The following is a 16,320-nucleotide window of genomic DNA, read 5'->3' on the forward strand; positions in this document are numbered from 1 at the left end:
AGGCAAGAATACTAGAGTGGGTAGCCTTTCCTTTCTCCATGGGAATCTCCCTGACCCTGGATTGAATCCCGGTCTTCTGCATTGCAAGCAAATTCTTTATCATCTGAGCCACCAGGGAAACCCAATCTTTTCTTATATGGACATCAATCTCATGGAAATAGGGGCCATCCTAATGACCCCTTTTAACTTAATTACCTTTGTAAAGATCCAAATACATTCTGAGGTACTAGGGGTTAGGGTTTCAAGATGTAAATTTTGGGAGGACACAATTCTGCCCATTACACAGGTACCTTGCTTTGATTCTTGACTCCTAAAGTCTGGTTCCCATAGTGAATTAGAGTAATCTTTATGTATCTTGGCACTTCGCCATTCTGAAAATTCTCTGGCGGTTTCCTATTGCACCTGTATTTACACCAGAGATTCCCCGGTGGCTCAGATGGTAAGTGTCTGCCTGCAATGTGGGAGACCTGGGTTCAATCCCTGGGTCAGGAAGATCCCCTGGAGAAGGAAATGGCAACCCACTCCAGTATTCTTGCCTGGAAAATCCCATGGATGGAGGAGCCTGGCAGGCTACATCCCATGGGCTCACAAAGAGTCGGACTCGACTGAAGCGACTTAGCATGAGTGACTTCACTTTCTTTACATTTAAGATTTCTTCCTCAGCCTGTGAGGCCAGCCGCACCCTCTGCAAGCTCATCTGTTCTGACCCTGGTCTGCTCAGCATGACCTAAATCTCTCCCCCACGCATGCCTAAATCATCCTCACCTCAGTGACTTTGCACCTGCTGTTCCTGTTGGGCAAAGCACACTTCCTCCAGCTGTCCCTCAAGGCTGGCATCTGCTCACAATCTGGTTCACCCCAGAGTTGCTATCACTTTCCTGGGTGCTCCCCTCTCCCTCCTGCCCAGCCAGTGTCAGCTTCAGCATGCAGACCCTACCGAGACCCTCATCCTGTTTGACTTCTTTCATAGAATAATCACTTTCTAAAGTTTTCCAATGTTTAAATTTGTTTTTTTAAATTGTCTACCTTCCCCATAGTAATGTAAATTCTAATGTAAATTCATAGTTCAGTAAGTAATATTTATTTAATTATCAAAGGGAACCTTCAAAATGTGGACACAGCACTTTTCTTTTGCCAGTAAACCAGCATTTATTTACTGATGCTCTTCACAAACGACATCATTCATTAAGTCATTCAACAAGTATTGATCAAATGCAGGATGGTAGAGCAGACAGATCAATGGATTCTGCAGTAAGCAGATGGGTAATTTAAATGCTATTTCTACCACTTTGCCATGTTGCCTTTTGCAAAATGTTTAACCTCTCTAAAACTTTGTGAATCTGTAAAATAAAGACTGAAAATATATTTGTCCTTACTTTAAGATGCACCAAAAATAAGGTGGATTGACAAATATAGAGGATGAACAGATGGAGAGTGTGTGATAAAGCAAGCAAGCAACCCCATGAATAGTCCATGGAATTCTCCAGGCCAGAATACTGGAGTGGGATGCCATTCCCTTCTCCAGGGGATCTTCCCAACCCAGGGATCGAACCCAGGTCTCTTGCATTGCAGGCAGATTCTTTACCAACTGAGCCACAAGGGAAGTCCATAAGCAAGTATGACAAAATGTTCATTGTAGAATCTGGGTGGTGAGTCTATGGGTATTCATGAAAAAATTCTTTCAACTTTTCTGCATGTTTAGAACTTTTCATAATAGTATATCAGGGTGGGGGGGGCAAATCAAACAACAATCTTGCAGATTTGTTTTCAGGATTAAAGGATATGGTGTTTATAAGGTACATAGGCGTGGTTGGAGTGCTATCAGTTCAGTTCAGTTCAGTCACTCAGTCATGTCCGACTCTTTGCAACCACATGAATCGCAGCACGCCAGGCCTCCCTGTCCATCACCAACTTCCGGAGTCTACTCAAACTCGTCCATCGAGTCAGTGATGCCATCCAGCCATCTCATCCTCTGTTGTCCCCTTCTCCTCCTGCCCTCAATCTTTCCCAGCATCAGGGTCGCAGAGAGTCGGACACAACTGAGCGACTGAACTGAACTGAATGTGGCAAGCAATAGGGAGGGGAGTGGGGTGGGTAGATTTACTGTAGCCTTTGCCCTCTAAATAAGGAAGATCTGATCTGATCAAATCAACAGAATTGATCGTGGATGAGTGTTTTCCTCCAAGGAACTGGCAAATAAATTGAATATATTCATTTCTTTTTTTTTTTTTAATTTATTTTTTTTTATTATTATTTTTTTTTTTCCAGTGGGTTTTGTCATACATTGATATGAATCAGCCATGGATTTACATGTATTCCCAATCCTGATCCCCCCTCCCACCTATTCATTTCTTACAACTGATGTTATTTCTTCCTGGAAAACCCAGGCAAAAGAAATGTCTAAATGCAGCATAAAATTCAAGGCAGCCAACTGTCAGCCAGGGAAGACGTGAACAAAATCTTTCCAGGTCACATAGCTGTAGCTACGTTCCAGGCATTCCCTCATTCCCTCAGCAAACTTGCACAACCTTCTGTTCTGAGTCAGGCCTTGTGCCAGAACTTGAGAATGTGAAGGTGACTTTGTGGGGGTTCAGAACAGGCCTTCCCAAGATGTGCCACCTTGACAAGTGGCCATTGAGACCCTCTGGACTCAAGAGAAGCTACTTCCCCTCCCTTAACTAACCTAGAAGAATTTAAACTGGAGATTTTTCCCAGGAAAAGAGTTCTTTTCAGGGATAAATTTGATCTAAGTTGCTGTCTGTAAGGCAGGGCAAACACTTAATTACCAAACACGTGCTCTTCTTCTTGCCGCCCTGTGACTGACCCTCCTGTCCTTGAAAGCCCCAAGTCCCTATCCCATTCCTTAGCTCAGGATGGCATTTTTACCTGGTTTTACTTTTCTCTGAACCTCTCACACATGTGGGATTCTCGTACCCAAGAAATTAAATTCAATTTTCTCCTGTTAATCTGTCTCATGTCAATTTAATTCTTAGACCAGCCAGAAGATGCTACAAGGGTGAAAAACAGTTCTTTTCCATCCTAACAACTTGGACACGTGCCAGTTCCCCAGGAGCCCACAGGCTAATGGGGTGGACCAGTGCATGTGGACTGATATTAACTATGTGAAGAGGGCCAACATACATACAAAACATACAAAGGGGTGGGACAGAATGAAATTGTGTTGGACATATATAAAAGCTATAAATTCATTCTTATGAATCAAAACCAGAATATCTTTGTTCTTTTCCTTAGAAAATCATCAAAAGGAAAGGCTTTGTGCCTGTTTTCAAGCAGACCATGTCAAACATGCCAAAAAGAGCTTTAAGACCTAAGGGACTTGAAAAGAGATTTCACCAAGGTTGTGGTGATAAAATAAGGGAAGGGAGACCCAATGAATACAGAGCATTCATGCTGGGCCAACTCTTAACAGAAAGCATTTCATATCATTCTCACAACAACAGTAGGACATATCACAGGAGGAAATGAGGTTCAGGGAGCTTGGGTGCTCCCCTCAAGCACATGGACCAGAGCTGGGATGCTAACACTAATCTTCCAGTCCCCAAAGCCCATACTCCTTCTGCCAGACCCTCACCGCCAATTTTAGAGAGAATTCTTTTTTTTTTTTTTTTTTTTAGGGAAAGAAGGGCGTTATTATCTTTTCAGGGGCAAATCTATGTCTTGTGAGGTTGCTTCGGAGGTCAGGATAAAGGTCACTGCCCTTGACCATGAGCCACAGTAACCTCTGGAAACTGAGGGGAGGAGGTATAGGGAGAATTGAATGGTTGTATCTTTATGCAAAGGCCCCTCCAAACTAGGGTTTCCCAGGGGGTGTTAGTGGTAAAGAACCCCCCTGTCAATGCAGGATACTTAAGAGACACAGGTTTAATCCCTAGGTCGGGAAGATCCCCTAGTGGAGGGCGTGGCAACCCACTCCAGTATTCCTGCCTGGAGAATCCCATGGACAGAAAAGCCTAGTGGGCTACAGTTCATAGGGTTGTGAAGAGTCGGACATGACTCCAGTAACTTAGCATGCATGCCTCCAAACAAGGCTGGGATTTAGAGCTCTGTTGTATCATTTTAGAGTCTCTTTGGTATTTCTCTTTGGGTTTCCCTTGTGGCTCAGACGGTAAAGAATCTGCCTGCAACGCGGGAGACCTGGGTTCGATTCCTGGGTTGGGAAGATCCCTTGGAGGAGGGAATAGCTACCCACTCCAGTATTCTGGCCTGGAGAAGCCCATGGACCATATAGTCCATGGGGTTGCAAACAGTCAGACCCGACTGAGAGACTTTCACTTCACTTCATTTAGTATTTCTCTGAAGAGGTTCAGGGAGGTAGACAACTAAAGAACCCCTGGGTCAGCTGGGATGTAGTCATTGTTAATTGGGGTGCTTAGGCATGAAGGGAGGGTAATGTTGATATGGGAAGGTACCATGGACAAGGACCGAGGCAGGAGTGCTCAAATCCCGTTCTGTCAGTCACCCTCCACTCCTGGAAAAGTACCTAAGGCAGCTTTACACTGAGCATTAAGAGAAAAGCTAAAATTAAACCACCACTTTGTCAATATCTGATTAAGTATGTGAAGAGATTTCTGGGAAAGGTTTCTCCAAACCAGCTCCTCTTCTTCAGATCTAACTGAGGGACCAGAATGTCCATGTGGGCTTGCTAGGACAGAGAGAGCTACCCAGACCCATGGGAGGTCCACTTCTCTGAGTTGTAGAGAAGAGGCTGACCTTCCCTGAAGAACTAGACCCATTAGGAGATGTGAGAGCATGAAGAGAAAACATTTAAGATATAGCTACGGTTTTTCCAGTGGTCATGTATGGATGTGAGAGTTGGACTATAAAGAGAGCTGAGTGCCAAAGAATTGATGCTTTTGAACTGTGGTGTTGGAGATGACTCTTGACAGTCCCCTATCCACGTGGAAGTAGCCAGCTCCACATAAATGTGAACAGAACTTACATATACTTTTGTGGGAATAAACTTAAAAAGCAGGTTCAAGCTTCATCATATTTTTTAACGTTGAGTACTGGTGACAGGTCATATTTCTGCAATGAACTGTTGCCTGTCTATATGAGGGATTATTATATAAACATGGAATTTTGAAACTTATATAACTCTAGAAATAGAACACACAACTAATCATTACAATTTTCCGTGTCCAAATTTATTGTTTGTTGTTTTGATTACCTGAATAGCAAAACTTATTATAATACACTGAACAATCTCAAAAAAAAGGGAAAAAATAGAACAATTTACTCTGTGGTTTCCATAATTAACAATGATGATCATTTTTATATTGATCATTTCTAATATGAGTATATATGTAAGGTCTGAGGTGGAAAACACTTGTGCTTTTATAGCAGATAACTTACCTTTACAAAAATTTAAATCCTTTCCCTTTCCCCCTAACTTTCCTATCCCCACTATCATCTCTAGGAAAATATATTAAAAAACCATGACTTGTGAATATCCCCATCAGTTTTTTCCAGTCTCATCTTATACATGTAAATATTTTAATGATATCTTTTGTTTTATAAATTCAACAAATCATATTATTATTTACTCTGATATGCACATAAATGATGCCTAATATTTATTAATATCATTGTGCAACATCGTTTGTTAAACTACATTCCCAATGAAAGGTGCTTTTTACTCTAAGAAATAATTTCCCTGTAGAATAATTGCTAGGCCAAATTATATGCAATATTTTAATTAAGGTCCACTACCAACTTAGTTTTAAAAATTTCTGCAACAACTCTATGGAAATGAATAATATACTTTCAAATAAGTGATATAACTGAGTCTGTATTACAACTGGGTCTGTTAGAGCAATTCTTGTCTGAAGTTCTTACTACGAGAGAACATTTCACAATAAGGTTACAGAATTCCCAAATGAACGATTTGCTATTTGTTAACCTATATACAACTGTATAACTGCAGACAGAAATATCTTTTAGAGTTACAAGCAATTTTTATTTTGGTAATAACTACCACTTTATAGACAGATAAATTGACTTTAAGATAAATATTTATTGAAAATTTATAACAAATATATAAGAAATCAACTTCTGAAATACAAGTCACTTTTTCAATGAACTAAGGTATTTGCCAAAGCCTTTGACTGTGTGGATCACAATAAACTGTGGAAAGTTCTGAAAGAGATGGGCATACCAGATCACCTGATCTGCCTCTTGAGAAACCTATATGCAGGTCAGGAAGCAACACTTAGAACTGGACATGGAACAACAGACTGGTTCCAAATAGGAAAAGGAGTACGTCAAGGCTGTATATTGTCACCCTGCTTATTTAACTTATATGCAGAATACATCATGAGAAACACTGGGCTGGAAGAAGCACAAGCTGGAATCAAGATTGCTGGAAGAAATATCAATCACCTCAGATATGCAGATGACACCACCCTTATGGCAGAAAGTGAAGAAGAACTAAAAAGCCTCTTGATGAAAGCGAAGGAGGAGAGTGAAAAAGTTGGCTTAAAACTCAACATTCAGAAAACTAAGATCATGGCATCTGGTCCCATCACTTCATAGGAAACAGATGGGGAAACAGTGTCAGACTTTATTTTTGGGGGGCTCCAAAATCACTGCAGATGATGATTGCAGCCATGAAATTAAAAGACGCTTACTCCTTGGAAGGCAAGTTATGACCAACCTAGATAGCATATTAAAAAGCACAGACATTACTTTGCCAACAAATGTCCATCTAGTCAAGGCTATGGTTTTTCCAGTGGTCATGTATGGATGTGAGAGTTGGACTGTGAAGAAGGCTGAGCGCTGAAGAATTGATAAAACTGTGGTGTTGGAGAAGATTCTTGAGAGTCCCTTGTACTGCAAGGAGATCCAACCAGTCCATCCTAAAGGAGATCAGTCCTGGGTGTTCATTGGAAGGACTGATGCTGAAGCTGAAACTCCAATACTTTGGCCACCTGATGTGACGAGTTGACTCATTGGAAAAGACCCTGATGCTGGGAGGGATTGGGGACAGGAGGAGAAAGGGATGACAGACGATGAGATGACTGGATGGCATCACTGACTTGATGGACATGAGTTTGAGTGGACTCCGGGAGTTGGTGATGGACAGGGAGGCCTGGCGTGCTGCGATTCATGGGGTCGCAAAGAGTCAGACACGGCTGAGCGACTGAACTGAACTGATACCATGTTCATATTTTTATACCTTATTTCACTTTAGTCAGATTTAAGATATCCATGTGTTCATGCTAAATTGCTTCAGTCATGTCTGACTCTGTGCAACCCTATGGACCATGGCCCACCAGGCTCCTCTGTCCATGGGATTCTCCAGGCAAGAATACTGGAGTGGGTTGCCATGCCCTCCTACAGGGAATCTTCCTGACCCAGGGACTGAACCTGTATCTTTTACATCTCCTGCATTGGCAGGTGGGTTCTTTACCATTAGCACTACCTGGGAAGCCCAAGACATCCATATGTATATATTAACACAAAAAGTAAGTTTAGAAAATGTATTGACCTACAAGATATATGCCAGTTTTTCCCACACTCATGGATGTTCCACAAGAGATGTTTCCCCACAGCACCAGCCTTGTGGAGAACAAAGAAGCAGGACTTCCTTAGTTTCTTCTGGGTCATGATTTTCTGATCTTAGCATGAATTTTATGTAATGGAGGGCTATGGGAAAGTTTTATTTTTTAATATTTATTTTTATTTATCTATTTATTTGGCTGCTCCAGGTCCTAGTTGCAGCACACAGGATCTTTAGTTGTAGCACATGGAATCTAGTTCCCTGACCAGGGATCGAACCTGGGCCCCCTGCATTGGGAGCTCAGAGTCTTAACCACTGAACCACCAGGGAAGCTCCTTGGAAAAATTTTAACATGAAAGTGTTATTCTCAAATTCATTAAGTTCTAGGATTTTTTTTAGTTTTTTCTTCTACTTTTGGCTGTGCTGGGCCTTCACTGCAGCACATGGTCTTCTCTAGCTGGGGCACACAGGCTCTAGAGCCCACAGGCTCAGTAGTTGCTGCTCTTGGGCTGCTCTGACCCACTGCATGTGAAATGCTTAGTTCCCTGACCAGGAATCGAACCTCTGTCCCCTGAGTTGGAAGGCAGATTCTTAACCACTGGATCACCAGGGAAATCCCAAATTCTGGAATTTAAATATTGAGTCTTGTCATGATTGAAAGAACAATCTACCCTACCTTTACCACAGCTGATCTGACTTCTAATCGCTTCTCAGTTCACCCAATCAGAACTGGCTACATCATTTGCAAGGACCAGTGCAAAATGAAAATATGGGGCCCTTTGTTCAAAACTTAAGAATTTTAAGACAGCAATATCAGAGCTTAGAATTAAATGTGGGACCCTTCTAAGCATACTGGCCCCATGCAACCGCATAGCCTGTGTGCCTGTGAAACGGACCCTGGGCGTGTGTATTTGAAGTGATCATACCAATTACACATTTTGCAATGGCGAAAATATCATTAAATTGCTTATGTTGGTAAAAGTTTTAGTAGAGGGTACAGGGCACAGTAGACAGACCTTCCCAGTGATCTATAAAACAAGGAGACTGTACTATTAATCAAGGTTCCATGAACACTTTGGTGAGGGGAGACAATATCTCAGAGGTTCACCTCAGGTCCATCTCTTGTTCATTTCACCACTGGAGGCAGGTCAGGCAATAGTCCCCTGATGATTTACTCTGAGCATCTCTGGAGCTTCCACCTTCCAACTCTACTATCTTGGAGTTCTTTGCTTCTAGTCACAAGGAGGGGAGAAAAAGTAAAGGAAGCCCTTTGCTCATGTTCTCATTGACCAGAATTCAATCCAATATTCCCAGCCTAACCTCATGGAACCTGAGAAATACCATTTTCTTGTATGCTCCCCAAAAAAGCAAAAAGAATTGTGAACATCTAGCTTGCCTGTGCCACAGAAATGGAAATATGGAAGTAAAATAAATTCATCAACTACATATTAATTAGTGTTGACTAAGTAGGGTGGCTCAGAGGTTAAAGCGTCTGCCTGCAATGCAGGAGACCTGGGTTCAATCCCTCGGTCAGGAACAGCCCCTGGAGAAAGAAATGGCAACCCACTTCAGTATTCTTGCCTGGAGAATCCCATGGACAGAGGAGCCTGGTGGGCTACAGTTCATGGAATCGCAGAGAGTCAGACACGACTGAGCAACTTAACTAAGTAGATAGGATTGTGCTGCTCTTTGAGAAGACATTAGAGAAAATATCAGTGTACCTTCTGTCAAAAAGCCTAATGCTTTATTATGGATATAAGACACACAAACACCAAAAAGATTCATATCAAAGGAAACTACTATATTAGTGTAGTCTGAAGAGTTAGGCAACCTCCTTGCAGGAAATTACTTAAGAGCAAGGATAAATGAAGGCCATTCAAATGTGAACAAGCAAAGGGTTTTTTAAATTAATTTTTTATTGAAACATAGTTGATTTACAATGTTGTGCTAATTTCTTCTGTACAGCAAAGTGATTCAGTTATACATATATAAACATTCTTTTATATATATCTTTTCCATTATGGTTTATCACAGTATGTTTAATATATTGATGTTTTCCTGTGCTATTCAGTAGGACCTTGTTGTTCTCCATTCTGTATATACTAGTTTGCATCTGCTAGCACCAAACTCCCACTATATCCCTTGCCCACCCACTTTGGCAACCACAAGTCAGTTCTCTATGTCTGTGAGTCTGTTTATGTTATATTTTAGATTCCACATATGAAGATGTCATATGGTATTTGTCTTCCTCTTTCTGGTTTACTTCACTTAGTATGATCATCTCTAGTTCCATTCATGTTGCAACAAGTGGCATTGTTTCATTCTTTTTTAGGAATGAGTAGTATCACATCATATATATGTACCACATATTCTCTATTCATTCATCTGTTGATGGACATCTTTTTTTGTGAATTAAAACATTTTCATTTTTTTTTATTCAAAGCTAACTATAGCAAGAGAGTTAGCCACCATCACTTGTATTTGGCAGGGACGCAAAAGCAGGTAGAGGAGCAGGAAAGTTTCACTGTGGAAAAAGAGGAAGGCTTCATGTATGCCCTGGCTAGAGGCTGCCAACCTAGGACAGCTGTAGGTGAGAGAGGTGGACAAGGGACACTGGCTGGGTAGGGGTGTATATTTGACTGTCTCCAGTTGGCCCTAGGTTGGAAGTAAGGGGTGGGGGATGAGGGAAGTGGTCAGTTATGAATCAAGTCTTGGCTGTTTGGGTCATTGGTCACAGGGGTTTTGGCTTCCTAGACTGGCTGCAGGAGACAGAGGGCTTACTTCCTACAAGTCTGAGTTGCGGATAGTAAGTTAGTTTCCTGGGTTGCTTTCTGCAGATTGTCAGTCGGAGTTCTATTTTTACACATGGTCTGGGTATTATCTGTTTGTATATTCAGTCTCTCAAGGAAATCTCAACCACAGGACTGAGCTATGTGGATCTTGGAGCCCAGGCCCAGTTTCAGAAAGTTTCAAGTGGATGTGTATCTGGTTCTAACTTAGCCTCGGCAGGAGGTGGCCATGTGTATCCCAGAAGAAAGTCAGCTTCAAGTTTGCAATCTAATTCTACCCCTGATGAGCTCTGTAACTTTCATAGCTGAGTCTACTGGTCTGGGTCTAGTTCCTTCATCAGTAGAAACAGAGAAAACACACTTGGTAAGGTTTTGGACAACTGAGAAGAAATTACTGTTTTAAGTAACTGAGAGGGAGGACTTCCCTGGTGGTCCAGTGGTTAAGACTCTGTGCTCCCAATGCAGGGGGCCTGGGTTCCATCCCTGGTCAGAGAACTAGATCCCACATGCTGCAATGAAGATTGAGGATCCCGCGTACTAAGACTCTTCAGATCCAAATAAATAAATAGATATTTTTTTAAGAAATAATAAAGTAACTGAGAGAGTACTTGCGGAATCTCAAGAACCCTTGGTTCCTCTCCTTTTCCTGCCTCTTTGTTCATGTGCCACCATGAGGCGGTTACAGTTCTGAGGACTTTCTAGGCGGGAAAGGTCTTAGCAGATCTAAGCCCATCTCGGGTCCAGCTCTGAGGAGTCTGTGACACAGTGACCTTGGGCTATTGAACACAAACTGTTCCCTTCTCCTGGGCTGACCTTCTCTTGAACATGCAACTCTGGATAAAACTTGCCCTCTGCAGGCCAGGTAACATGGTGGATCCTGTGCCCAGTGTTTTAGAAACTTGTTTCCAGTCAGTCAGTTTCACTTGAGGAAAAAAGACTTCATTAAAGGAGGCAGCCAGAGAACAAAGGAGTCACTCACTCCCCCAGTGCAAATACCTTGGCCCAAAGGATTTAAAAGGGCCAAACTCCCAGGGCCCCCACCAAGGTCCAAAGTCACACCATGACCTTTTGTACACTCACCCTTAAGTTCTCAGATTCATAATGAGATTAGTACACCATCAGCTCCCTGGCATCCACTGTTCTGACTCAGAAATCTAGTTCCCTAACTTCCTTTGGAGCAGGGAGTCATGGTCTCTCACAAGAGCCTCTCAGAGCACACAAACCCCTATGCTCCCATGTTGCTCCACAGGTTCCTTGATCCCTGTATTTCTGAGGCAGGAGACACAGTGAAATGTTCCTCTTTTCTATAACACACTCCTTTCTCTCTTTCTCGCCCACCAAACATGGCTGGCAGCTCTGAGGACCACAATGAGCACTGTGCAAAGAGAACCAAAGTGACTCGCTCCCCCACAACTCAGCAGCCAACAGGCCCTGAGACCCACTTCAGCATGTGGCTGTGTTTTCTCAGTTGGGACTGGGATAAAACCTCTTTATACAGTTGTATAGATTGCACGTTGGCATGAGGCTATACCCACCAAGAAGACATTAGATGTCTTTGCCTAATCTTCCGAGCTATGGCAATTCTGAATGTCAAATTATATGCATTCTACATTCTAAAGTATTAGAGGCCAAAGAAATCGACCTATTTGAAGGCGTTCCAGGATGGTAAGTTGCCATCTCCACCAGTCATGCCAACACACATCTGCATCAATCTGTATATCATTTCAGAATCCAGTGGCCTCATGTAATGTCAATAGAAGGCAGGACTTGAAGTCAGCTGGACTGGGTTTGGCCCTTGGATCTTTACCTTCATTCATTCATTCAACAACTATTTACTGAGGACCTCTTCCATGCCAAGAGTAGGGCAAAGCATTAGGGACACAACAGTTAATAAAAGACAAAAATCCCAGCTTTCGTGGTGTTTACAAACTATCTGAAGGAGACGGACAATAAATAAAATTAACAAGTGAATATGTTAGAGGGTAGAAATTGCTGTGGATAAAGTAAAAATGGGAAGGGGGATCAAGTGTCCTGGAGCAGAGGGCATTTGTATATATGTGGTAGATAAATGGGGGAAGAGCTTTCCGGGCAGAAGGAATAGCAAAAACAAAGGCACTAAAGCAGGAGAACACTGGGCTTGTTTGGGAGGCAGCCAGGAGGCCACCGTGGCTGGAGCAGCATGAGGAAGGGTTACCAAAAGTAGAAGATGCAGTTTAACTATGAGGTTGTGAACTGTCTTGTAGCCCTTTTAAATCCTTAGTTTCCTCCTCTGTAAAAAGGGACCAGGGATATCATTTCACAGGGAGTGATAAAGTACTGGAATACATGTGGGAGAGCTTTGCACACAGTAAGAAACTGTAAGGTATTTGTAAACTGGGACAGCCACTCTGTCCCTCCTCCCATCGGGCGGCCATTCTCATTCCTCCTTCTCTGTGTCCCTACCCAGCCACAGGTGCCACACAGAATGGAAGTGTATCATCCCAAATTCTCCCAGAATGAGGTCTGGAATCACCATCCCCATCATATCCTGACTCTGTGAAACATAGAGCTGTCTCACATCCAGTGCTTGGCCGGCTTTAGAGAAGGAAGAAAGGAACTACCCACCAGACACACTTGGCCACCCACCAGCTACTACAAGACGTCACTCAGCCCCACACAGTGCCTGGAACAGGGAAGAGACTCAAAAATGCCCAGTGAACTGGATCCAACTGAAGGAGTTTAAGGTGCAGATGAGAAGACAGAATGATAAGAATATCCACAAAACAGAGGCAAAGAACTAGGGAAGGTCTCTACAGACACTGATAATTAGGATGAAATCTGCAGCTAAAACTATAAAATCTGGGTCTATCACAGAAACCCTTGTTGCCCTGTCCAGCACGTCAAGCTACACTTTCATGTCAGATGGCTCCTGTGTGCATCTGCTCCCACACTGAGGATACATCTCTGCTGAGGTTGAGTAGACTTATAAGGGAGTTGGAAAATCACTGTAATGGAGAAAATCCCAGAACATCAAGGCTTCCACTCACATCCTTCTACAGAGCCAATCCATGTTTACTGTCTCACCCTACAGAAAGGCTGGTTCCAGCATCTGACCCTCAGAGGGGCCAGTTCCCCACTCATGGTGGGGCAGTGGCTGAACCAGACCAGTTGTCAGCTAAGAGGGCTGTGGCAACAGCCAGGGGTGATCCACTCAACAAGGGAAAGGATGAGGCTATATCCACCAAGAAGACATTAGATTTCTTTGCCTAATCTGCAGAGTTATGACTTCTTTGAATGTCAAGTTATATGCATTCTACATTCTAAAGACTCTTCAGACCTTGGGGCGATCTAATTACAAACAGCAGATCCAGATGCAGAATCAGAACAGGAGTGAGGAGCCAGGACTCACATCTGGCAAAAAGAAGACCAGAGCAAGAGAAGCTGACCCAGGGAAAAAGAAGCCCAAGTTACCTGGAGCATGAAATGAGTGTGGGTCAGTCGCCGTGGCTTAAAGGGCAAGAAGCAGATGCCACACCAGTTTAGGAAACAGACATCCTTCTAGTCTTCCTCACTGCGAGTGCAATGATACCCTGTGAGTCCACTCGAGCTCTCTCCTTTCTCCTAGTTACATTTACCCATGCCTATATTTTCATTTTTATCAAATAATAGAGAACAGTATGAAGATTCCTTAAAAAAAGAGAGAGAGAGAGAGAGAGAGAACTAGGAATAAAACTACCATATGACCCAGCAGTCCCACCACTGGGACCCAGCAGTCCCAGGCATATACCCTGAAAGTGAAAGTCACTCAGTCATGTTCGACTCTTTGCAATCCCATGGACTAGAGAGTCCATGGAATTCTCCAGGCCAGAATACTGGAGTGGGTAGCCTTCCCCTTCTCCAGGGGATCTTCCCAACCCAGGAATCGAACCCAGGTCTCTGGCATTGCAGGCAGATTCTTTACCAGCTGAGCTACCAGGGAGGGAAGCCACAAGGGAAGCCCATATAATTCTGGAGGAAGCCAGAATTGAAAAAGATTTATTTTAAAATTTAAGATGCATCTATTGCCCTTGAGCACTTTTACTTCAGAAAAAAGAGAAACCAGGCCCTTTTACCTTTCAGAACAGACACAGCAGGGTGCCCACAGGACACATTTTTGCATTTAGTGGTACACACACAGACCGTAAAGGAGACTCAACAGCCAGCATACACTGAGCATGTGTCAACTACCAGACCATGTGCAAAGTACTTCTATCAGAATTTAATCCTCAAAGTACTACCTATGACATGACGCTACCTTTTAAAATTTAATTATTTAATTTTTGGCTGCGCTGGGTCTTCATTGCTGCGAGGGCTTTCCTCTAGTTGCAGCAAGTAGGAGCTGTTCTGCAGCTGCGGTGCTCAGGCTTCTCATTGTGCTGGTTTCTCTTGTTGCGGAACACAGGCTGCAGACTCTAGCATGTGGGCTCAGTAGCTGTGGTTTCCAGGCTGTAGGGCACAGGCTCCATAGTCACGGCACACAAGCTTCGCTGCTCCAAGGCATGTGGGGTCTTCCTGGATCAGAGATGGAATCTATGTCTTCTGCATTGACAGGTGGATTCTTTACCACTGAGCCACCAAGGAAGCCCTAACATTATGTTATTACGTTCATTTCTGAGATGGGGAAATAGGTACATAGCTTTCCAAGATCACAACACTAGTAACTCATGGGGCTATAGGAAGCTTTTTATCTTGTAAATTAATAATTTTTATAGTTGTAGGACTAATGATATTTCCTATTTTTTGCATGTCAGATTTAGTAAAACAGATTTCCTAGGAATTTAGATAGCTCATTTAAACATTTGAACTTATTGGCATAAATTTGGTCAAATTTCTCTCATAATTTTTAAATTCGGCTTCATTTCTGATACTGGTTTTATGTGCTTCTTTCTCTTTTAACTAGTCTTGCTAGAAATGTATCAATTTAATTAGTCTTTTCAAAGTAAACATTTTCTTGATTTGTTGTCCCTTCCTATTATAGATTTGTTTCTTATTTCATTAATTTCCCCTCTTATCTATATTTTTTCTTCCTTCTATTTTCCTTGGGAGTTGCTGGTGATTTTTCTTTTCTAGTTTCCTGATATGGATGTTTATTAGATTATTGATTTTTAGCCCCTGTTCTTGTCTAAAGTATGTATTTAAGACTATACAATTTCCTGAAGACACAGTTTTTTGAGGCAGAAGCCCAATGTGTCTCCCTTTGCCTGGCAAAGCAAAATAGCTATCTTTTTCTACTTAAATGTCCATACAACAGAATACTACTTTGTGATAAAAAGTAAATAAATAAAGTACTGATACCTCAAGGTGTAACATGAATAAACTCCACATCATGCTAAGTGAAAGACATCTGTCACAGAAGAGCATGTGTTCCATGATTCTACTTACAAAAAATGTCCAGAATGGGCAAATCTATAAAGACGGAAGGTAGACCTAGTGGCTGCCTTCAGTCAGGGGTATGGGTGTGGAAGAGCAGCACGGCTGTTGACCTAATAGGCAAGGGGTTTCTTTCTAGGGCGATGAAAAAGCTCTAAATCAGACTGAGGTAATGGTTGCATGGCTCGGTCACTACACTAAAGACCATTAAGTTGCACCCATTAAATGGGTGAATTGTGTGGTGTGTGATTGTATCTTAATAAAGATGTTAAAGAGAAAAAAATGGCTATTCCATTAAATCATTGAAATATGATTTTAAGGTACATTCTATTACTTAATTATTAAACACTGAGTTTATTTTCAGGTTTTCCACACTGCTGAGTAATAGTGTAACTAAACATTCCATTTGAAAGAACCTTTTTTTTTTTAAGTAAAGCTGCTATAAATGTAAAAGACATGCTATGTTACTAAGGTCACCTTTATAACTTCAAGATTAACACTTTACAGATGTAAAGAACTAGTTATCTTCCACACAATTATCTCCCATAAAACAAGGTCAGTAGCCTGTTCTTATGCCTCATTTATGGTTAGTCTGGCAGAAAGAGACACAAAAATAAAGTGCTT

General features: G+C 42.2%; 1 protein-coding gene and 1 non-coding gene across 15 annotated transcripts in view; both read right to left on the reverse strand.

Moving 5' to 3' along the window:
* The window catches only part of LOC122684963 (telomere repeats-binding bouquet formation protein 2), a 101,320-nt gene that overhangs the window by 43,423 nt on the left and 41,577 nt on the right, over window positions 1-16,320 (reverse strand). For 2 of the 14 annotated variants that reach the window (XM_043889534.1, XM_043889541.1), the window contains one exon: window positions 7,352-8,751. The exons of 7 other annotated variants lie outside the window; for them this stretch is intronic. In XM_043889534.1, the coding sequence (XP_043745469.1) occupies window positions 8,651-8,751 (101 nt within the window). In that variant the 3' untranslated portion in view covers window positions 7,352-8,650. Of the gene's footprint in view, window positions 1-7,351; window positions 8,752-14,265; window positions 14,866-16,320 lie in introns of those variants that run through there. 5 more of the 14 variants (XM_043889539.1, XM_043889535.1, XM_043889537.1 and 2 more) reach the window with 5 other exon arrangements.
* TRNAG-CCC lies at window positions 7,777-7,849 on the reverse strand. The gene has a single exon. It is a non-coding gene; the product is annotated as a tRNA-Gly (tRNA).

This window comes from Cervus elaphus, chromosome 27 (assembly GCF_910594005.1).
Source record: "Cervus elaphus chromosome 27, mCerEla1.1, whole genome shotgun sequence".
Classification (NCBI taxonomy): Eukaryota; Metazoa; Chordata; class Mammalia; order Artiodactyla; family Cervidae; genus Cervus; species Cervus elaphus.